Source organism: Manacus candei, unplaced genomic scaffold, assembly GCF_025592945.1.
Source record: "Manacus candei isolate 608988 ecotype Guabito, Panama unplaced genomic scaffold, ASM2559294v1 h1tg000008l, whole genome shotgun sequence".
Lineage (NCBI taxonomy): Eukaryota > Metazoa > Chordata > Aves > Passeriformes > Pipridae > Manacus > Manacus candei.
Genome location: NW_026138056.1, coordinates 19407991 through 19431803, shown reverse-complemented (window position 1 = coordinate 19431803; position 23813 = coordinate 19407991). Strand labels below are relative to the sequence as shown.

Sequence of the window (23813 nt, the reverse complement as noted above, 5' to 3'; positions counted from 1 at the left end):
AGGAAATAAATGTTAGTTTTTTTAAAAAATGTTTTCGTGCTTGCATAGTTTGTTTAAAAAGTTGTATACTGAATTGCAAACAGCATTTGAAAAAGTGTCCTGATCATAAAAATTAGCATTACCTGACCAATCATAGAAAAAGGGCCATTTGCACAGGGCAACAAGGGAGGTGGCTGGAGAAGGAAAGGAGTCAAGCAAGAAACAGGGAGAGGGGAGACACCCCAAATCCCAAACCTACTTGCTACAAGCCTGTGAATCAGTGAAGCTCTCACTGAAAAATAACTTTATTCTGGCACATGACTTTGTGTGTTGTATGCTAGAGATACCTGCCCACTGGGCTGTCAGAACCCTGTATGACTTAAACTAAGGTCTTGAACTAGTGCTTAAAATTAGCCGAGGCCACTGATTCAGTTCAGAGTGGTCACCCATTACCGCCAGCTCATAGTAGTCCCATTTAGTTAAAAGAAGCATAACCTTCCACTCTTAGCCCCAGCCCTCCCAAAACCCAAGTGCTCTTGAAAAACTGTCTAAATTAAATGTTCTGCAAACCATTACCTGTCCCCAAACTGCCTGAGAGTGCTACTCTTTAGTAGCACCAATGACTTAGCAAAGTAGATTTCTTCGCTGGAAAAGAAATTTCCTTTATATACAGAAGATTTTAAGAGTAAAAAGCTACACTTCCTTTATCAAAGGTGTATTGTTGGTTTGGTTTTGTTTGTTTGTGTTTAGGAAAGATGAGAATCAATCCCTAGGTATTAGCATAAGCATTTGTGCCTGCCAGAACAAAGTTATTGGTTCTACCTTACACCAGGAACAAGAGTGTATGAGAATCAGTTGTTCCTCTGAATACATAAGGGACTCTCAAAAAGGAAATATACCTGCTCTGATGTGGTAAGGGGTTATTGATAGGATGAAGTACCTGCTGGGTGCTCTCAGAAACATCTTCCAACAGTCATTCACATAATGAAAGAATTTTTTTTAACATGTGTGTTTTGTATTTAAAAGAAAAACATGAGGCCATAATACTGAAAAAAATTACAAGTATTGATATTTCTGGATTTTTTTCAAAAGGCATGGCTACCATACTCAAACCCACGTTCTGTGTATACCACGATACTTATTTTTATTTGCCTAAAAACTGAATGCTTGAACATAACCCTCTTAAACGCTAATATTATTTTTTCCTTGGTTTTAAGCCTGTGGACAATACTGCTTCCCTTGATCTGCATCTGGAAAACCTGTTGCTAGGGTTTTCACTGTGCACAGAGGTAGGAGTGTTAGAAGTGCAATTGTGTGCATTTACATATAATTGCTGTTACATCATTTAAGTGATTGTGGCAAGGGAAAAAGACTTCTGTTTTATATAATTTCCAAAACCTATTCCACATTTACAATGATGTTTTACAGTCTGGTGTGAAAGGACATGTACAAGCCCAGTTTTCATTACCAGTAGGAACTTCTGACATATATTTAGTTGAAAGACAAGTTTAATAGACTTGCTGTACTCTCCTAGTAAGTTGCTCTCTTAAATAAAACTTCTGGGTCTTCCATGAGATGACATTACAGACTCTAGTGTTGTTGCTCCTGCCCCCCTACCACAACCTCAGAACTCCTATGCAGTAAGCCACAGCTGCCACTTTGCCATGTTAGCCTTTTAGAGAAGTTAGCAAACCCTTTGAAACCAAAACTTCTTCATATTTGATGCCTCTTGGATCATTTTCATGTTACAGTGTGGATCTGACCAGCTGTTCTGAGCAATCACAGTGTAACAATTTCCTCAGTGGCTAACTCCTGTTTCTAAAGCACATCTTTAACACCACAGTATCTCCTTTAGTTCCAGGTCCTAAGTTCTATGTTGTTATTCCTGTTTCTGTCAGGCTTTGAGTAATTTAACTTGCCTGGGTCATAGAGGGTCAGATCACAACAGAAGCATTACTGAATTGGCTTTAATCTTTCTTTACTGATGCCAGGGTTGGGAAGGGCACCTTTTCACAAGTCCCACAGAAGTCCAACACCTGGATGTAATCTAGATAAAATTGTGACTTGCAACTAATATCTTGCTCTAATTGTACTGTAACATGAAGATGGTGATCAACTCTTGCTTTAAGTCTCATCACCATCTGTGGCAAGCATTTGCTAAATTTTGTGCTTGCAAACTTTCATCATCTGAAAACCAGTTGGATCAGGAAATGGACACTAATCTTAAAAAGATGAGGAAAAACTTCTCAGGAACAAAAAACCTACACATGATGCAGTGATGCATTCCATATCAAGAGAAATTTTTCCTCTAGTCATAAGGCAGTGTGAGGTCAGGACCATTCCTCAAATTATCCCTGCTCCGTGATAGAGAAGCAGCACAAGCACCATGAAACAATTCCCTACTACTCTGTCTCGCCAAAGAATTAGATTATATTAAACTGGTCTTTGGATGCAAAAAGCACGATCAGTGACTTCATGACTGGGCTCTAAAACAGCAGACAGAGGGCACGGGCAAACATATATGTGGGCTACATATACTGGTAAACAGAACTGCTGTAAAGTTAAACAACATTTTCTTCCTCAAGGACAAACATCCAAACATGCTAATATCCAGCTGCTGGCAGCTTCCCACGAAGTCTTTGCAGTAGGCAGACATAAGGAAAAAAGACAACTCCAAAGTTTTTATTGGCACAGTGCTGTGAGAGTTTGTATGCACCAGCATACACCACTAGTTCCTAAACACTACGAATACAAAGCATCCATAAAGAAGCCAATGAGGTAAGAATAGCTAACAAACCTGTGTCCTGGAAGCCATTTCCAATTCTGTTGTTAACACAGCTTCCTATGTTCAACAAGTCTCATGGATATTATCTGAGTAGCAGCAAGTCTTCAACATATTCTACAGACTATTGCAGTTTTCCTGAACTGTCTGTTTTTTCAAAGAGATTACAACAAACAGTGCCAAGCAGTGCTGCCTCAAGTGGACAAATCTGGAGAGAATTGTGTAGTTTAGAGTTCATTTTTTTTTATACTTGATTAACCTTTCCACACATGAAGTCTTCTGAATTGATTTCCAAAATGAAAACTGGATGCAAAAACACAGTTCTATTTGCATGTCCACTAGTTTTGCTTTCGCTGGGCTGATGCTGGGGTTTTTTTGTACTGGAATTGCATGCCCCCTTTTGGTAACCTGGCCTGGATAACAACAGATGACATGGTAGGAATGCAAGTGTAAATAGTGTGTGTGAACCGAGTACCCAAAACTGGCATGTTTTGAGAGGATGTTTGCCCAAAATCTGATAACACTAAGAGGAAATTAGCAGTAACAAAGCTTGCTTAAGACAATGAGGACCCAGATTAAACAGTAACCAGAGAATTAGATAACTGAGAGCCTTTTGAGAGAAGAAAAAAAAAAAAAAAAAGAAAAGTTAGCTTGAAAAGCAGCACAAGAATCTGTGGTTAGTGGCAGAAACTTTGGGGTGGGAGAGCAGTACCAGAGCAGCAGGTGTGAACACTTCTAAGATCCTCCCCATTGGACATGGTATCTGCCATGCCACTCCCAGTACAGGCTGGGGGGCTGACAGGATGAGGCAGAGCAGTGGGGACCCACCTTTCAGGAGTGCATATGGAAACTCATAGAGTATGCTTTTGCTGCCATGTGGAGTAGCTGCACAGGCTCCCCAGAGTGGGAGTGTGCATTTGTAACCCACACTTCTTGCACGGAAGTGCATATAGAAATGTGTGCATATGTAAGTGGGGTCAGTTGTAGGAGGATAGGTAAGAAATTTGTAGGTGTTTACTAGTAGTTTGTAAGCCTCTTGTAATGTGATTTCTGTTGCATTGCTGATAATGATCCACCATGCATAGTTCACTGATTATCAGCAAATTACATGTTGCTAATCAATAAACGACCTTGGCTGCTGTCAAGACTATGTGAGTTGCACAGTTATTCTCTGCAAAAAGATTTTTCATTATTACAAATTTGACAGAAGCATCACATCTGCAGAGCAAGGAGTGGAGAGGAAACAAACATTCTTCCAGACAAGGAGGGAAGACATAAATCATCAATTTGAAAAAAAAATAAAAATCTTAAGACTGAACCAGAGCAAGACAAATTAAAAAAATTTCCTCCTGAAAGCAGCACAGATGGACAATCCTGTTTCAATCTCAAGGGTTTGAAGACATATTGTAGTGATGTATCACAGATTTGGTGACACTACAATGCTGTAGCATATCAGCAGCTATGTATGTTTGCCACTGATTTGTGTCAGAAAAACAAGGCAAAACAGGCTGACAAAGGAGAAGTTTTGCTCTAACCACATCAATGATATTAGAAGCCACATGTATTATCTGTCAGGCATAAAGTACATATTTAGAAGGAAAGACCTTGTGATTATAACTGTGAAGTTCAAGTTGGCCACTTGAAAAAAAAGACTCCTAATGATCAATATTTTCAGCAACATTTGTCAACAGTAAAGAACTCCATCAAAGCACAATTGCTCTTTTTCCAAGTCATGGACCTAGTTCATGTTTTCCATGCTTACATGGGAAACTTTTAAGGTAAAGAGAGCCTAGTATTTCAAGGGCAGGCTGCATTTTTATATGCTGAGCTTTATGCCAGAATTGGCATGAAAATTTAGAAAATGTAAAATGGACAGGCTAAGTGCAATATGAGAACTCCAGCTGCAGACTGGTGCTCATGCACTGTGCACTCCATCCACCTGCTACCTGCAAAGACTACTGCCAATTAGCAACCCATCTACACAAATCAGTCTTTTAAAAGGGAGTATTTTTAGTTCAGTGGGTTTTATGAAGTTCCAGTAGGCTTTATCTATAGATAAAGCTAAGTGCTCAGGAAAGAACTTGGAGGAGAGTTCTGTGACATGATACAACTGAAAAACTTAAAACAAGATAATCAGCAGATACCTACAATTGAGACCAAGCAGATACTGTAGCCTTTCTTAAAAGGTTTGAAAATAGCTTTCATTGTATTTCTCCTGACTGGGCTACCTATTTGAAATAAGTACAATAAATCTACTCAAAAGAATAAATGGTGTTCACAAACCAAGTGGCAAAGCCTGAGGAACACACCTGTCCTTTGACCCAGCCAAAGATGCATCAGTTCAACATTCACCAGAAGACAACACAAGCCTTCATGTCACTAAGTTATTACAATACTTTAGAAGATGCTGAGTGACAATAGGCACATGTTCCCTCAGGTAACTCTTCTGTCACATAGATAGGTTCATCCCAGGATCTGGTCTTCTGAAGGACAAACTAGTCAAAAGAAGGGAGAAAAAAAGCCCTAGTAATCTGTAGAACCCAAAATAAAAGTCAGAAAGTATAATGAATGCACATGGCACGATAATCTGCATGATAAAATTAAATTAGGTATTAAATTGTTTCTCCTACAGACTACTAAATCATGTTAAAAGCATGTATTGCTTCTTAATCTTTTATCCTCTTAATTACTTGACACGAGGGAAACACTCCTGGAAGCTTCATCTAAAAAGCACAGGCCAACAGGATAAGTCACAGAATCACAATCTCATTACTAAAGTTATCATTGGCTGGGGAGAAAAACCTACATTAAAACCAGAATGTAACCAAAGGAAAACCAGGCATAATACAAAATATGAATCAGAAGCTAAGAATGGCAAAATACTCAGAAGATAAGCAAAAAGTTGTATTTAGAATGGCTATTTACTCATGTGAATAGCATGAAGGAGCACATATTTCAGAGAAAACAGGATGTTCAGATAAATTTCTGTTCTACATTTGTGGAGAAAAACAACATATATCAGAAAAGTCTAACAATAGCCATGGAAAGCCTTAAACATAGGAATAGAAGTAAGGCGGTTTTTAAATCAGCAGCTCTATATAGCTTGCATCCAAGAATTTTAAGAGCTGGCAAAGGAGACTTGTGTGCTGTTAATGTGGATTTTCCATAAGCTCTGAGAAATCTGGGGAAGCTCAGGAAAAAAGAAAAATCTCAAAGCAAGCTGAGGTTGTGCCAATACTAGAAAAATAAGTAAGAAAGGAACAAATTCAGGAACTTACGGTCAACCTCGCCTTAATTCCAGAAAAAAAAACTCCAAACAATAAACCAATTTCTTGATCCAGGAACAAGAAATAAATGAGCAAATTTTACTTAAATTACATAGCTTAAATGTATGGAAAATGTATCTTTTTGGAATGAATTTTTGTCCTCATGCAATTACAGCATACATTTGGTAAATAACAGAAAAGTGTTGATGTAACACATTTGCACATTGACTTGTTCAGTAGAACACAGGGAAACTGGCACAGTTGTGGACATATAGCTTGTAGTAAGCAAATTAAAACTAAAGTTACAGGTCTGTGTCACCAGTGAGGACACAGTCAGACATATTTCTAATTGAATCCCCCAGGAATTAGTTCTTGGCAGCAACCTACTCAGTATTTTATCTGGAAATAAAGTTTACTAAGAACATTCATAAAAGCTCTAAGAAAATAGTGTAGCAAGACTGCTGGTTGGGAACCATCTAGGTTGCTGGAAAATTAAGTGTTTCAGCATGATCAGTGTGAGGTCGTGTATTTAAGAGTGATGGATATAAAACACTTATAGATGGAAAACTTCCTCAGGAAGTAATTGGAATAGCTGGTAACAGAGTAAACATGGGTTCCTTATGCATGAGTTCAAAAATAGTATATACATTATTGTTAAATGGCTCAGAAAACAAACCACAGGAACCAAATGCTGTTTTCATTGCAGGGAGGAAGAGACTAAAGAAACGTGACTATCATCAAAACATTTTTCAAGTACTGATCTCCATTGGCAAAAGATATCGCTCCATTTCAGAAAGCAGCAACAGGATGACAACTTCTGTATCCATGTTTATTGGAACTGCTTTATCAGAATATAGCCTCTAGTCCTTTCAAAGAAGCTATTAGTTAACTAGAGATTTCAAAGAGCAAGTACAAACAATCTGAGTGCAAACAAGCCTAAAAATTGAGCATCACAATGGAATAGCTGGCATATAAAAGTTAACTCCATCACCTGAGGTTTAAGGACAATATGAAGACCTATAATGCATTTGCTAGGGGAAAAATATATACTAAGAATAGTGTGATCACTGAAATTAATTCATATTAAAACACCAAGCAAGTTTTTTTGAATAACTCTAGTAATCACTGAGCTTCCAGAGGTGGCAGTAGTTTTGCTTACATTATCCATGTCTATGATTCCTGGACTAAATCCCAAACTAGAATTAAAGTGTTAATTTTAAAAGACAATCACAGTGACCACTGACCTTACTATAGGCCATAATTTCATAATATCTGTTTCTCCGGTTCACCAGTGATGTAACTAGAAAGAGACATATTATCAGCAAAACACTTGGTTTGGGACTGACAGTTACCACTGTCCAGGCCAAATCAGTGACTCTGCTCAGTAAAAAAACATCCCTCCAACGCCCAATCTCAATAAATAATGGAACTTTCATAAATAAATTTATTTAAGTCCTTAAATGTAAGCATGAATAAAACCATCACTTTTACTTAAAGCTTCTGCTCTCACAGCTCCACTTCACCGAGTCACTGAATCATAGAATCAGCTGGATTGGAAAACGCCTCCAAGATCACTGACTCCAACCTATGACCGAACACCATCATGTCAACTAGACCATGGCACTGAGTGCCACGTCCAGTCTCCTCTTAAATACCTCCAGGGACGGTGATTCTACCACCTCCCAGGGCAGTCCATTCCAATGTCTAGTCATCCTTTCTATGAAGAAATTCCTGATGTCTAACCTAAACCTCCCCTGGCGCTGCTTATGACTGTGTCCTCTCGTGCTGTCGCTTTCAGTAATGAACGAAAATAACGAGACCCAAAGGCTCAGACGGGAGCGTGCTCGCTATCCCCGGAAGCGATAAGGCCTCGCTTGTGCGCCAACTCCCGGTGCTGCCCCAGCAGAACGCCGAGATCCACTGTAAGAGGCAGGAGCGCAAGATTGTTATAAGTAAAATCGGCACTAGGCTCAAATATCGTAGTAAAAAGTTTTATTATAGATTTATATAAAAATCAAATAAGCAAAACAGCGCTGGGTGTCTTAGTGAGCTTTCCTTGCTCATCTAAGGCACACTTCAATAATTTTCAGTCTGCCTTTTATAGGTTTGGAGCTGCTTATCTCCTTTAAAATCCCCTCCTTTGTTCATCAGGTTTATCTGCGCAGGCTCTGTTCTTGTTGCCAAGAGGCTTTACGCATGCGTATCTTGTTGCTAGGAGACAAGCTCGGCTCTGTTCACTTCATCCTTTTGATGTAGTCAGCTTTTTCTGCGCATGTGCTGTCTTACCACTGGAAGAGAGTTCTGTTCTCTTTTTCAGTTCTTTTTCTTCTTACATAACATAACAAAATATCACTAATTATGGTAACATAACATTATGGTTTGTGTGATATATATAAATAATTGTGATTCGTGAAGCAAATGGGTGACTACATTAAAAACAGACTAAATAGATTCTAAAACTTAACTACACCCCCACAATGAAACAAAACAGACCCTCTCAAGGTCAAAAGGCCTAAACCTTCTCACTATCCTAAGGATGAAATATAGTACAACTTTAAGTCTTTAGGCGCCTACTCGTCCAAGAGTACATGAATTAGGACTGGCTGCAGAGATAGCTCTTTTAACCTTAGCTGTAAATATAATGGAACTTTAAATCTTTAGGCGCCTGTTCATCTAAGAATACATGAACTATGACTAGTTGTAGAGATAACTCTCAGCTTCAGTTATGAGAAAACTTCTCATTAAACATTTTGCCAAAAACTCACAGAATATACAGGTATATGATACAATCAATATGCATGAGGTAGTCAAGACAAACACCAAATGAAATTATTATTTGGAACTTATAGAAACTTGGGACTTTGTTTATCGCACTCGTAATTACAATGTTGCAAATATAATTTGATAAGCAAATTATCTCTCCTTTGGTCTTTATTGGCTATTACAATTTCCCCCTCTTCTATTTATCATTAATTTGCTTATCAAACCTTATTACAGCTTCTCGGGCTGCACTCAAGGTAGGAAATGGTTCAGCTTTAGATGTTTCTTCGCTCGATTCGGAATATGGCTGTCTCATTACCATAAGTTGTACTGTTTCAATCCTACCTTTAACAAAAGTTACAAATTTATTCAAAATACAAGGACCAAATGTCAAAGTAATTAACAACATTATTAGGGGGCCTATTAGGGTAGAAATTAAAGTAGTTAACCAGGGTGATTTGTGAAACCATGATTCAAACCAGTTTTGTTGAGTCTCTCTTTCTCTTTTCCTTTGAAGAATTCCTTCACGTAATTTAGTCATAGATTCACGAACTACCCCTGAATGATCTGCATAAAAGCAACATTCTTCTCCTAATGCAACACATAGCCCCCCTTGTTGTAAGAATAATAAGTCTAATCCTCTCCTATTCTGTAGGACTACTTCAGAAAGTGAAGTAAGAGACTTCTCTAAGTATGATATTGATTTTTCGATTCTCACTAAGTCTTCATCAACTGCTGCTCTTAGAGATGTAATCCCTTTATTTTGTTCAATGAGGGATGCAATTCCTGTTGCCGTTCCCGCCGCTCCCAGCCCAAGGAGCATGGCGATAGTTATGGCAGTAAATGGTTCCCTCTTTTGTATCCTGTGTTTATTATCATCCCATTGGTCAAGAACCAATTCCTTCGAATGATAAAGAATTCGGGGTATTATTGTTATTTGAACACAAAAGTCTTTATTTTCATTAAATATTCGTAAAGACAAGCAGGGAGTGACCCCCGTCTTGGAGCATATCCACCATCCTTCTTTGCTAGGTATAACCCATTTCTTGGTTTTATCAAGTTTCTTGAGGGTATAGCTGCATAAGTTTCTTTTCGTTGGAGGTACATTTCCTATGCACACTCCTTGTCCTCTCACCTGCTGGAGAGTGATTCCTATTTGTTTTTCCCCCCAATTACATTGCGTAGGGTTGCCCTGATTGGATATCGTAACTGAGGTGTTCAGAGCTATCCCCTCATAGAATGGAGGTTTGATGTCATAACACAACCAACAGGAGTTAGTTAAGTTAGAGTCGGTGTGGTTAAGTGTGTTATAGGCCGCTTGCATCAATTTTAACAACGGTTCTGTTTTCTCATGTACCTTAGTGTAGGTTGAGATTCTACTAGAGTCATTAAAACTTACAGTCGGGGCAGTTGAAACTGTGGAGGTGTGTCTTTTTCTACTCTCTTTCTGATTCAAATTATCCTCTTTTCTCTTTATTACTTTATTGGGTCCTACTGCCAGAGGGCGGTGGGTGATTTCTTGTTTTTTTATGAATATTAGCCCTCCCCTGTCTGTGCCAGCTTCCCAGTATCTGATTCCCCAAGTTCTTCCTATCAACCATCCTGGGTCTTCTGGTTGCAGTACCTGGATGGTAATATACTTACAATCGCTATACCTCTTCGATCCTCTAGACAAAACAAATTGTGAAGGTTTACAGCCAGGTGGTCCCCATGTTGTCGTTAGATATTTATCTTGAGAATTAGGGGTCCAGGCGGAAGCAATAGTGGCACAGTCCCAGTGTGCACAATAATATTGATCAGGGTAGTTACAATATCCTTTCCCTGGATTAGATGCAGGACAGAGATAATAAGGTTTCAAATTTGAACAATGTGGTACAGGAGCTATTTGACACAGTGTAGCAGAGAAACTGGGAGATCCTACAGTAAGATTAGTCCTAACTGTTTTTAGATCACTCCATCTGTTCAGAGTCCACTTGTACGGCCGATGTGGGCTTTCCCTGCTTGGGGAAAGCTGCCACAAAAATACTACAATCCATATATAATTTCCCATATCTGTTCTCCACTGTATTATTGCTCTGCCTCCTCCGTCTACTCCTTTGCTGGGAGCAACGGGGTTCTATATCTTCTCGGCAGCAGTCAATATTCTTCAGGAGAATATGGGCTCTTGATAGGTTCTTGTGACCTTTTCCTTTATTTCTCTAGATCCATATGTTTTCTAAAAGTTGGTTGGTTGTGAACTCTGTTTTCTAGGCAATTTTAACGGCACACTGTTCTAGAGTTTTGTACCAAAATTAGAAAATATTTTATCATGGACTTCCCAGTTCTCTGGTACCAACTACTCCTATCTACAGAATAACTTATCAATTTCTAAACATTCAGTTTCTCATCAGAAGCAACAAAGAACTCTCGGCAATTCGTACGATGGGTGTCCTGCCTACTGCTGTACAATATCACTCTATACCATATAATGTACATTTACAACTGACCCAGCTCCGGGGTCTTGAAACTGGGTGTTTTATACAGGGTATCTTCTGTGCAGGTCTTTCTGGCAAAGTAATTTCAGTCTCAAGATCACAACAATGAGGAAAAGTTTTACCTTTTTCAGCAATTTGGTATATCCACTTTCCCCAGCCTGGTAGAGGATTAGCCCACTTATCAATGTCTATACCGAACCCTTATTAAGGTTAGGTCTCGAGGTACTTCAGACCAGGAGTATAGGCTGGGCTGGGTCCCAGTCTCGTTCAGGGTTATTCATTTACCAGTCCAGTTTTTCTGAACGTCATTCGGAGATTCCCAGGCTGAGGAGTTACAGTCCATTCAGGAGTGTTGACTGGCCCCTTAACCCGAGATGCGTGAGTCCATCCTCTTTCAGCGGTACGAATGGCTGTATCTGTGGTAAGAAGAACAACAAAGGGTCCTTCCCAACGAGGCGTTAATGAAGACTCTTTCCATGTTTTAATTAATACCCTGTCTCCAGGTTGAATTCTGTGTATTGCCATATCCAACGGGGGTCTCTGAGTTACTAATCCTTTTTTCCTCAATTCCTGTCTCCTTTTCATTAACTCAATTATATATTCCCTCAAGAGGGTATCTTCCACCTTGGGATTTTCAATCGGGATTCCAAAATCATATGGCATCCCATACAGCATTTCAAATGGTGAGATTCCTGTGTCGGTACGTGGTTGGGTCCGTATATATAATAAGGCCAATGGCAAACACTTTACCCAATTCATTTTAGTTTCTATCATTAATTTAGTCAATTGCTTCTTTATTTCTCCATTCATTCTTTCTACTTTACCAGAGCTCTGTGGATGCCAAGGAGTATGGTACTCCCATTTGGTTCCAAAAAGTTCTGTTGTTTCTTTAATTATTTTAGAAGTAAAGTGTGGTCCCCTGTCCGAATCTACTATTGCCACAGCACCATACCTTGGAATAATTTCTTCTAATAAAATCTTAATCACTGTTTTGGCTGTACATCGGGCTACCGGAAAGGCTTCTACAAAGTGGGTGAGATGGTCCACTAACACCAGTAGGTGGCGATACCTGCCTACTTTAGGTAATTCAGTAAAATCTGTCTGTACTTTCTCAAAAGGTCTCTTAGCTATTTCTCGTCCCCCTTGTACTCGTTCTCTCAATTGCCTTTTGTTTACCCTCTGACAGGTTAAACACCCTTCTAAAATTTTCTTTGCTATTCCATAAACTCCCACACAGGCAAACTTGTTTTCAAACTGATCCACTAATGCCTGTATTCCCCAGTGGGTTGTCTCATGTAATTTCTTCATTATTCTCTGAGCAAGCCCTTTTGGAAGTACTTCTCGACCATCTGCTAATAACCATTTATTATTTTCTTCTTTCGCTCCAGATTGCTGCAGTTTCTTTTTCTCTTGATCACTAAAACTTTTCAGGACATTTCTATCTTCTGGTTCTGAACTTGCCATTACTAATAAAGCTGCTTTCTTTGCTTCCTCATCTGCTAAATTGTTGCCCCTAACAGTAGCTTTTAACCCTTTCTGATGCCCTTTAATATGTACTATTGCAATCTGCTTTGGCTTTCTCAAAGCTTTTAAGATTTCTCGTATTAGAGTTTCATGAACAAGTCCTTTACCCTGGGTATTAATCAATCCTCTCTCTTCCCATATCTTGCCGAAGGTGTGAACTACTCCAAATGCATACTTAGAGTCTGTGAAGATAGTGCCTGCTTTTCCATCTAATAATTGTAACGCTCTCAACAGTGCATATAACTCACAAGCTTGGGCTGACCATGTCTTATCTAAGGGTCCAGATTCTCTGACCTGAAAATTTTCTCCATCTATCACTGCATATCCTGACTTTCGATTCCCATTAACCACCCTAGAAGAACCATCGATGTATATTTTCTCTCCCGAACTCAGTTCTTCTTCTTCTAAATCCTCCCTAATCTTTGTTTGAAGATTTATTACCTGTAAACAGTCATGTCCTAGATCTTCTTTAGGTTCTCCATATAAAAATTGAGCTGGATTTTGCACATGTGTCATCTCTAACTCCAGATCCGGGGAGTGCAATAGGATACTTTCATATTTTAATAGTCGACTATCAGTCAACCATTTCTCAGCCCTCTGTTGTAATACTCCTCTTATATTATGGGGAGTAAATACTTTTAATTTTCCTCCAAAAGTCACCTTTATAGCTTCTTCAACTAACAGAGCTGTAGCAACTACACATTGCAAACAGGTGGGCCAACCTCTACTTACTGGATCCAGCAATTTTGAATAGTACCCTACCGGTTTCCTCTGTCCGGCCCAGGTCTGGGTTAGGACTCCATATGCTGTACCATTTTCTGTATTTACAAATAGATAAAAAGGTTTCCGATTGTCTGGCAGACTTAACACAGGTGCATTTACTAAATCCTCCTTCAATTTTTCTAAGTGCTGTTCATCCTCATCACTCCACTTTACTAGCCCCTCCTTGGTTAATTTTTCATACAAAAATTTGACTTTACTACTGTAATTTTCAATCCATTGCCTACAATACCCAAATAGGCCCAGAAGTTGTCTAACCTGTCTTTTGCTCCTGGGTACAGATAGTGACAGAATTCCATTTACTCGATCAGGATCTAATTTCTTATGTCCCTTGCTCAACCAATGTCCTAAATACTTAACTTCTTCCTCTGTAAATTGCAATTTGGACTTTGACACTTTCAAACCTTTTAAACTTAAGAAATTCAGAAGTCTAATGCTTTCATCTCTGACATCTTCTAACTTTTCTCCGGCAACTAACAAATCATCAACATATTGAATCAAAACCGTACCCTGGCGAGGTTCAAAAGACTCTAATAATTGTCCTAAGGCTTGTCCAAACAAATTAGGGGATTCTGTAAATCCCTGAGGTAGAACAGTCCATCTAAGTTGTTGTTTCCTATGTGAGTCAGGATCTTCCCATTCAAAAGCAAAATAGTCTCTACTCTCTTCTTTCAGAGGACAAGTCCAAAATGCATCTTTCAGGTCGATCACACTATACCACTTATGGTCAGGTGAGAGTTGGTTTAGTAAAGTATAAGGATTAGCGACTACAGGGTACCGGGTAATTGTCCGTTTGTTTACTTCCCTTAAATCCTGCACCAGACGATATGATCCGTCAGATTTCCTTACCGGCAAAATGGGAGTATTATGAGGTGACTTACATGGTTCTAATAATCCTTGTGTTAAAAGTCTTTCTATGGTCGGTTTAAGTCCAACTCTTCCTTTATATGGGATGGGATATTGTTTCACTCTTATTGGTTCTTCTGGATTTCGAATTGAGACCTCAAATGGTTTTATATCTAGCTTTCCCACAGAATCAGGAGTAAACCACACCTCAGGATTTATTTTTTTTTCGTCCTCCGCCGTAAGGGCATATATTTGGACTTGTAATTTTTGATCTTTCACTTCTAAATTTATTCCCAATTCTATTATTAAATCTCTCCCTAACAGATTATACTCAGCCTCAGGAACTAATAGAAATGTTCCTAATGCATATTTATTCTGGGCTTCTATTTCCACATCTTTTATGAGGGGCACCTTAAATGGTTCTCCCTTGGCCCCTACAACTTGGATTGTGTCTGAGGAAGTCGTGCAACCCCAAGGTAACTTTTGAACTGTCGATCTTTCTGCCCCTGAATCCACTAGGAACTCAAGTTCTTGTTGCTGGGGACCTATTTTAAGTTTTATCAAGGGCTCTGTATTCTTCTGGGTCCCCAGCAAATAGAGCCCCTGACTCCCCTATTCCTCTTGGTAAATCTGTTCATCTTGCAATCTCTTCCTGCAATTTCTTTTTATGTGTCCTTTCTGCCCACAGTAGTAACACTCTATTTCACTTAAGTCTAACTGCACACGTTCTCTAAAGGGTTCACGTTTATTAGGTCCACAAGGGGTCTTCCGTCTCCGTTCTCTATCCCCTCTTTGTCCTCCTTTTATAGCTGCCACTAAAATTCTTGTCTGCTTCCTCTGCATTTCTTCTTGTCTTTTCTGCCTTTCTTCCTCTCTCTTCTGTAATTTTTCCTGTCTCTCCTCTCGTTCCTTTTGACTCTCTTCCTCCCTCCGCACATATACTTTCTGCGCAATCCTCAACAATTCATCCATTTCCTTACACTGCCAATCATCTATGTCTTCCAGCTTCTTTTTAATATCTGCCCATGCTCCACTCACAAACCGCATCTTAAGCACTTGCTGTCCCATTCCATCACCTGGATCCATACCAGAATAAAGCTGAAAAGTCCTTCTAAGTCTCTCTAACCATTCAGTTGGGCTTTCCTCTTTCCTTTGATATTCACTGAAAGCCTTTGTAACATTCTGCCCTCTAGGGACAGATTCCTTTATCCCCTCGACAATTATTTCTCTCAGATCATTCATATTTCTTCTATGATTTGGCTCATTATGGTTCCAATTAGGGTTTTCTAAAGGCCATTTAACATCTGCAGCTGGACCCTGCCGGTGCCTTTGATCCCAACCTTTCATTCCCGCTTTTCTAATCATTCCCCGTTCTTCCACAGTAAATAATATTCCTAAAATTGACTGTATTTCCTCCCAAGTATATATATTAGGACCTAAAAACTGGTCAAACCTCTCAGCCACTCCCAAAGGATCCTCTAAGAGATTTCCCATCTCTTTCTTAAATGCTCTAACATCTCCTGAATTCAAGGGAACTGATATAAACCCTATCCTATCCCCTTGATTTCTTCCTCCCCCCATTGTAGTCTCTCTTAAGGGGTACAACTGTGACGTGTTCGTGGATAAAGAGACTATTCCTGAAGAACAATGCTCTGTTTGCATGGACTGTGGAGTCATTGGGGATATTATGTTAGGACTCTGTGTTTCAGGAGCTGCTGACTGCTGCGCTTCCTGAGGGGGGGGTGGATAGGGTGTTTGCTGATTTCTCACTCCAGCAGCCACTGACAGGGTGGCTCCCTCAGTTTCAATAGGGGAGAGGGATGATTTTGCTGGAGCTGTGGGAGTGAATACACTCTTGTGATCATTCTGAATTACAGCACCATACGGAGGTGACCCCCTGGGCATAGGCCAAGGCAGGACATATGGGGGGGGTATTTTTTGAAACTCTTTTAGGTCATAAGCCGTCTTCTGTCCTTTCTCTTCACTTAACGGGGAGAGAGAGATTCTAGTATCCACTTCTATCCATAGGCTAGCATACTCACATTCCTCTGCACAAAATGGTCTTTTGCCATTCACATACAAATTCAAAGCCTGACATATCCAATCTTCAAATGAACCATACACCGGCCAAAACAAATAATCCTGTCTGATTTGCTTTCCTCCCCATACTTCCATACAATAATGCACCATCTTCTCCCTCGATTTTCCTTCTCTAGAGGGATAATCATTCCAATACTTGATCATAACTCCTAAAGGACTATCCGGGGGTATAGTTGGTAACCCCACCACAAACTCATTCTCTAGTTTTTTCTTCTCCTGTGGGGTATCTTGCAGCTTCTCCTTATGATCCCCCATTTCACCCCTCCCTTTGGGTTTTTCTTCACTCTTAGGGCTGTCCTGCACTAATTCACAGCCACCCATGGGAGTAGAAGATTTACTTTTCTTCTGTCCCATCTTCCAGAATGCTTTCACACACAAATTCACCTCAGTCGCTTCCCTCCTTTCGTGATTTGTCTCTTCTGGAAATACCAGAACTGCACTACCGGGAGGTCTCAATCACTTGTCCTGCTGGACTTCTCAATCCCTCGCACTCCGGGATTCCCTCCCCACCGAGAGGGGTACGCAAATACTTACCTCTCCTGGATAAGTCTTCATCCAACTCCTCGCTGGACGGTCCCTTCCCAAACCGAGCGGCACCTGGTACTTTTACTCTCTCTTGGAGTAAAACACTTACTCCCCCCGGAGTAAGTCTCCGTTGAACTCTTGTCGAACGGTCCCTCCCGACTGAAGAGGTTTCACTACTCACTTTTTCCTGGAGTTAGTCTTCGCCCGGGCTTATGCATAAGAATTACAGGGAACTGCAGTAATTTTATTTGCTTATTTGCTTTTTCTAAATCTTCTCGGTCGGAATTTCAGAGTCTGTGCTGCGGAACCTCTCCCCAGGACCGTCCAAAAAACAAGGACGGGGGTACCCGTCCCGGGTAGCAGTTCCGCCGCCCAGGAACCCTGATCCGAGTCACGGCACCAAAATTGTTATAAGTAAAATCGGCACTAGGCTCAAATATCGTAGTAAAAAGTTTTATTATAGATTTATATAAAAATCAAATAAGCAAAACAGCGCTGGGTGTCTTAGTGAGCTTTCCTTGCTCATCTAAGGCACACTTCAATAATTTTCAGTCTGCCTTTTATAGGTTTGGAGCTGCTTATCTCCTTTAAAATCCCCTCCTTTGTTCATCAGGTTTATCTGCGCAGGCTCTGTTCTTGTTGCCAAGAGGCTTTACGCATGCGTATCTTGTTGCTAGGAGACAAGCTCGGCTCTGTTCACTTCATCCTTTTGATGTAGTCAGCTTTTTCTGCGCATGTGCTGTCTTACCACTGGAAGAGAGTTCTGTTCTCTTTTTCAGTTCTTTTTCTTCTTACATAACATAACAAAATATCACTAATTATGGTAACATAACATTATGGTTTGTGTGATATATATAAATAATTGTGATTCGTGAAGCAAATGGGTGACTACATTAAAAACAGACTAAATAGATTCTAAAACTTAACTACACCCCCACAATGAAACAAAACAGACCCTCTCAAGGTCAAAAGGCCTAAACCTTCTCACTATCCTAAGGATGAAATATAGTACAACTTTAAGTCTTTAGGCGCCTACTCGTCCAAGAGTACATGAATTAGGACTGGCTGCAGAGATAGCTCTTTTAACCTTAGCTGTAAATATAATGGAACTTTAAATCTTTAGGCGCCTGTTCATCTAAGAATACATGAACTATGACTAGTTGTAGAGATAACTCTCAGCTTCAGTTATGAGAAAACTTCTCATTAAACATTTTGCCAAAAACTCACAGAATATACAGGTATATGATACAATCAATATGCATGAGGTAGTCAAGACAAACACCAAATGAAATTATTATTTGGAACTTATAGAAACTTGGGACTTTGTTTATCGCACTCGTAATTACAATGTTGCAAATATAATTTGATAAGCAAATTATCTCTCCTTTGGTCTTTATTGGCTATTACAAGATGCTCACGGGGCCCGAGCGGGGAGGGCGCTGTGCCCCGCTGGGCGCGGCCGAGCACAGTGTGGGGGGCACTGCAGCCGCCGGGCCCCTCTGCCTCTCGACGCGCCATCAGCCGAGACCACGGGGCGACCATCGGCGCAGGAAGCCGAGCCATCCCCGTCTCCCCGCCCCGGCGCTTCCGTGCCCGGTGGGCGGGTGAAAGGTCCCGCGGCGCCCGGATGGAGGCGGCGCCGCTCCGCTATATAAGCGCCCGCCGCCGCCGCGCCCGCCTCTCACCGCGCCGCCCGCCGCCGCCTCCTGGCTCACCGCTGTTCGCTGGGCCCCGCGCCGCCCCGAGCCCGGGAATAAGTCGGTCAGGAAGGCTCCGCTGCCGCCATGGTGAGGCGGAGGAGCGTCGGGGACAGGGGGAAGGAGAAGGAGAGGAAGAGGGGCCGCCGCTCCGGCAGCGCCGCGTGGCCGCCGCGCCCGCCCGGGCCGTGCCGGCCCTCGGCCCGGGGAAAGAGCTGCGCGTCGGGCGCTGCGCCTGAACGGCCCCGGCTGCTGGGGTGGCTCCCGGAGCCCACCCCACGCCGGCATGCAGGGAGGGCGGCCTGGGAGCCCGAGAGTGCCTTTCGCTTCGGGAGCTGCCACGTGAACTCCTGTCGGGAGCGGCACCCCGGGGAGGCGGCGGGAGCGGAGCTGACACGGCCTCGTGTCTGTGCCCTCAGAGTCAGCTCATGTTGAGGGGGTGTGCGTCAGTAATGCGGCAGGTCGTGCCTCTTCATCGGTGTGTGATATCCATGTTTCAGACTCGGTCAGGTTGGAAGGGACCACAGTGGTACATCAGGTCCAACCTTCCTGCTTAAGCAGGGACGTCCTAGAGCACATTGTACAGGGTTGCATCCTGACGGTTGTTGAGTATCTCCAGCGAGGGAGTCTCCGCAACCTCTCTGGGCAGTCTGTTCCAGTGCACGGTCACCCGCACAGTAAAGAAGTTTCTTCCTCATATTCAGATGGAACTTCCTGTGCATCAGTTTCTGCCCGTTGTCTCTTGTCTTATTGCTTGGCACCACCGAGAAAGAGCCTGACTCCATCCTCTGGGCAACCCCCCTTTAACTATTCATATTTGTAGTTTTACATGTATATATTTATCTGTATATCATCCATGTTTTTTCAAGATCTTTCTTCCTCCATATTTTTATTTCTATTTTCATCAGCTCACTTAGCCTGCATTCATGCCCAATTATTTGCAAGAGCTTAATTGCATAAGCTTCTCAAATCAGTTTCCTGAGTGGCTGAATTCGTCTTTCTGGCCAGGTGCCCCTTTTTGTTCTTGCAGTGTGAGTTGCAGTTTTGTTGATCAAGTCTTTGCTACTTAATTCATGGCGAGGTTAAATGGTAAGATACATGAAGCCTCAAATGTATTTTTGAGGACAAGGAGTGTTTGTGCTAGCTGTATATAGGCAAACCAGGGAGGGATTTGCTTGCAGCTTCCCACCATGAGATGCAGTTAGTCACTAAAAAATAGCTTTTCCTTAGAGTTACAACTTTGCTCTTTCGTTCTCTTCCCACCATCATTCTTATTCCATGCCACCGTACCCTTCAGATATCTCTTCTACTGAGTAGAACAATGTAGTCCCATGGCGAAATTGTTCTTTACACTCTTGAAGTCTGTTTTTAAGAGGCTGTAGACAGTGTTGGTGTTCACTGTAGTGTCTGATATTTGTAACTTCAATGTTTTAGGCGTTTAAAGATACTGGCAAAGCACCTGTGGAACAAGAGGTAGCAATTCATCGTATTAGAATTACTTTGACAAGTCGCAATGTAAAATCACTGGAGAAGGGTGAGTAGTACTTTTTTTGTTTACTTGGGTAGCTTGTCAAGTAATGAATATGTCATGTAACGCATTGCAAAATAAATGTATTGAAAACAGTTGTAATTAAAGCTGTTAGCGTTTGCCTGCTTGGCTCACTGAGTCAACCCAAAGCGCTTCATACACTGACAAGTAAATTCGGATTTAATTCTTAATGAAAGCTAGTGTTTTGGGGGGTTTTATCCTGCTGAAAACTTATGTCATAATGACCAATGTAAGAGAGTGCAGCTTCTTTGCTTTAGTTCTCATGGGGGATTTTCAAATAGTTGTTATTCTTTGAATTTATAAGAACTGAAAGGCACCAGTTTCCCGATATTTTGTCACTCATGTTATGAAGAGTTTAGTATAACATTCTTTTAAGAAATTATTTATTCTTGTTTAGGAACTGGCTTTGCCAAAGTTTAATCATGTAAATGTTGTAGAATCACTGTTTGCAGGATCTTCAGGCTGATAACAGCTTAAATACAGTTTAAACTTGTAGTAATGGCTTTTGCCTACTGTTGTAACCTGATTTTGCTCACCCGGGCATAACACTTCCACTTGTATGTGTTGGCTATGAGGATAATGCTTAAAATGAATGGCAGTGATCAGTTAATACGCTATTCTGAGCCAACATCTTGTTTGAAATACTCACTTAAGGAAACAAGCAAGTAAAATAAGTCACAAACCTGAGCTATTTTGTCTTTTTCCAGTCTGTGCTGACTTGATTAGAGGTGCTAAGGAGAAAAACCTTAAGGTGAAGGGACCTGTTCGCATGCCCACCAAGGTACTTAACGTTTTTCTTGTGTTAAAAGTTGGGGTTTTTCCTGCAACTATGCAGAAACATCTTTTTCCAAAAAAAAAAAAAAAACAAGGTGAGATGAAAAGCAGTACTACTAAGCTGAGTGTTGATCCAGTGTGAACAGATAGCGATTTCACAAGTTGCTTTGATGCTTAAGGGTAACTGTTTAGTGCAAAACATGTTTAATGTGGAAGGGGCTTTTCTGTTCAATTTATTTTCATCATGAATTTTTTTTTAAATGAAATTATATACACGGGGAAGGAGTGCTAACATCAGTTAACTATAACTTAAGAGGTAACTTTCTAAAGTCATAGATACCATACAGTATTTTTAGATGATTCAGGTGATCGTATTTTATGTGATTCTAGATTACTCCTCTCTCTGCATCAGCTAAATACCTCATGTTTGACTTTTCAGACCCTGCGGATCACTACCAGGAAGACACCTTGTGGTGAAGGTTCCAAGACCTGGGATCGTTTCCAAATGCGTATCCATAAGCGGCTCATTGATTTACACAGCCCTTCTGAGATCGTGAAGCAGATCACTTCCATCAGCATTGAACCAGGTGTAGAAGTTGAAGTTACTATCGCCGATGCCTAAATGATCATCGTTGTTGAATAAAATTGATTTACAAATTTTCATCAGTGTTTGTTTTCATACGTGTGTAGAAAAGTAGCTCTGGGATTTTCATGAAGGACAACAGAGATCATAATCAAAATGCTGTGTGATATTTAAAGAAGAATATGGTATCTGTAAACATCAGGAAAATGAAACGTGGGCGTCATGGTTTTATGGAGGTTGGTGACTGTATGGTCATGCAGCACATTAAAAATATATTTTTCATGAAGGGTTTAACTTTGGCTGAAATCTTAGTCTATACCCAAACAAGCAGTAGCATTAAAATTGATGTTTAGGTAAATTACTAAGTTTTCAGTTCTTGGTTCTTGCTGTGCAAGACAGAACTAACACTAAGCTTACTTGGCTTTGTTTTTTTCCAAGCATGTCACAGTTGAAGGATCCTTAGGACACTACTCATAAAACTTCATCATTTATGGTGAATACATTGAATTTAGCAAGTTCATTCTTTAGACTTGCATGTAGAGTCACAAAACTAAGCTGTGAAACTCTCTAGTTGTCTTTTCAGGTTTAGATTTCCATAGGTATGATTATTAATGTTAAAGGTAAGGTTTATATGTAAAGCAGCAAAACAGCCATTTTCAGTGCTGCTGCTTAGGGCTCTCAAGTAAAGGAAGTATGATTAATTCTTAAACCAACAAGGCAAAGAAATCCCAGAGCTGAATAAAAGAGAACAGTTTCATTTAATCCATTTAAGATAAGATTGCTGTTTCTGCTTCCAAGCATAGGAAAGAATTTGCATTCAAATGAATTTAGAGGAAATGTGTAGTTTCAGCTCCTATTTACATTTTCTAAGACCTAAAACAGTGGCCAAAGCTTGAACCTCCTTACTCAAGGGATTCAGGTCTTTCGATTTCATTAAATGTAAAGCCTCGGAAAGATTCTAACTATTTAATTAGCAGGCTTGAGAGCTTTGGTAGTAGGAAGAGGTGAGAAACTGAGTTAATGTGTACAGGATTGCATCAAGCCAGCTTCCTTGGGAAACGTCCTGAAGAACTGCATGAGCAGAGGGAAAAAAAAAAAAAACAAAACCAAAACACCTGTGTTTTCCTAGAAGTCCATTTCTGGTAATACGCTACAAATACGAGTTTCCTGACAAATACTTCTAGCTGTAGTTTTAAAATTATCTGTGTTTATATGGAGTCCTCTATGGGGATAAATGAGCAAACAAGTAGCAGATGAGAAGTGTTACTGCTGAAGCCCACTGACCTTTGTGTACAATTAGCTGCTAACTTTCACCTAAGTAGTCTTCCCTTTGCTTAACTTTAGCCCTCTGGAGGCACTTCAGTGGATCTAGGGAGAGCTGGCAGGCTTTAACATCAGTTCTGTCTTTGGTCTTTCCTGTTGGTCAAAACCTTTTGTATGAAATAGCTTTCTATTGGGTTACAGCCCGCTGTACCTCTGACTTGGGTGGTGCCTCTTAAACATACCTAAATGACCTAAAGCCCCATCTAGGTTCTTTGAGCAGCTATGGCACTTCACAGACCACAGTTTTCTGCGGTCTTTTGAGTGCGTATCTTTCTTTTCAGCTGTCTCCAACTTAAATGCAACTTCACCTTTGCATCTGGGGCTTGTGCCGTGCAGAGGTACTGCTGCCTGCCTACTGTATGAAGGGACAGGCTTTCCACGGGTTACCGGGAAAGCAGACCGCTTGCCTGTGGAAGGTGATGGTTCCTTCAGCCGGGAGCAGGTCCCGTCCCGGAGCGCGGCTCATCTCTCGCTCCCTGCGGCACGCAGTTCCTGACCTGTCCCACTTACGGCTTCTGCGTGACCCGAACGCTTCGGGATTTATTTGTTTTCTGCTTGATTTACGACAACACCGAGGGAGTGTCGAAATGTTTTACGTAACACCCACAATAAGTTTATGTAACTCGTTTGGACGGAAACATTTTGGTACCCGCGTCTCCCCCCTCAACCCCCGGCACGGTTTTGTCGGGCAGTACAATCCTCGTTCCTCGCTGGAACGGCCGCTGTCCGTTCAAACCTCTTCTTTACCGCCCTGCCTTATTAAGGACGATATACAAACGCTGCATCACGAGCACGAGCAGCTCCGTCCCGCTCCGCTCCGTCCCCGCCCTCCCTACCGGGCCGGCGGCGGC

At 41.1% G+C, this 23813-nt stretch overlaps 1 protein-coding gene and 1 non-coding gene across 2 annotated transcripts; both read left to right on the top strand.

The window, feature by feature from the left end:
- Positions 1 to 18659: 18659 nt before the first annotated feature.
- RPS20 (ribosomal protein S20) lies at positions 18660 to 21719 on the top strand. The gene is made up of 4 exons (XM_051772412.1): positions 18660 to 18823; positions 20168 to 20267; positions 20990 to 21063; positions 21496 to 21719. The coding sequence occupies exons 1-4, from the start codon at positions 18821 to 18823 to the stop codon at positions 21676 to 21678; spliced, it is 360 nt and encodes a 119-aa protein (XP_051628372.1). The 5' UTR covers positions 18660 to 18820; the 3' UTR covers positions 21679 to 21719.
- On the top strand, positions 20848 to 20912 carry LOC127465520 (small nucleolar RNA U54). The gene has a single exon (XR_007902247.1). It is a non-coding gene; the product is annotated as a small nucleolar RNA U54 (small nucleolar RNA).
- Positions 21720 to 23813: the final 2094 nt, after the last annotated feature.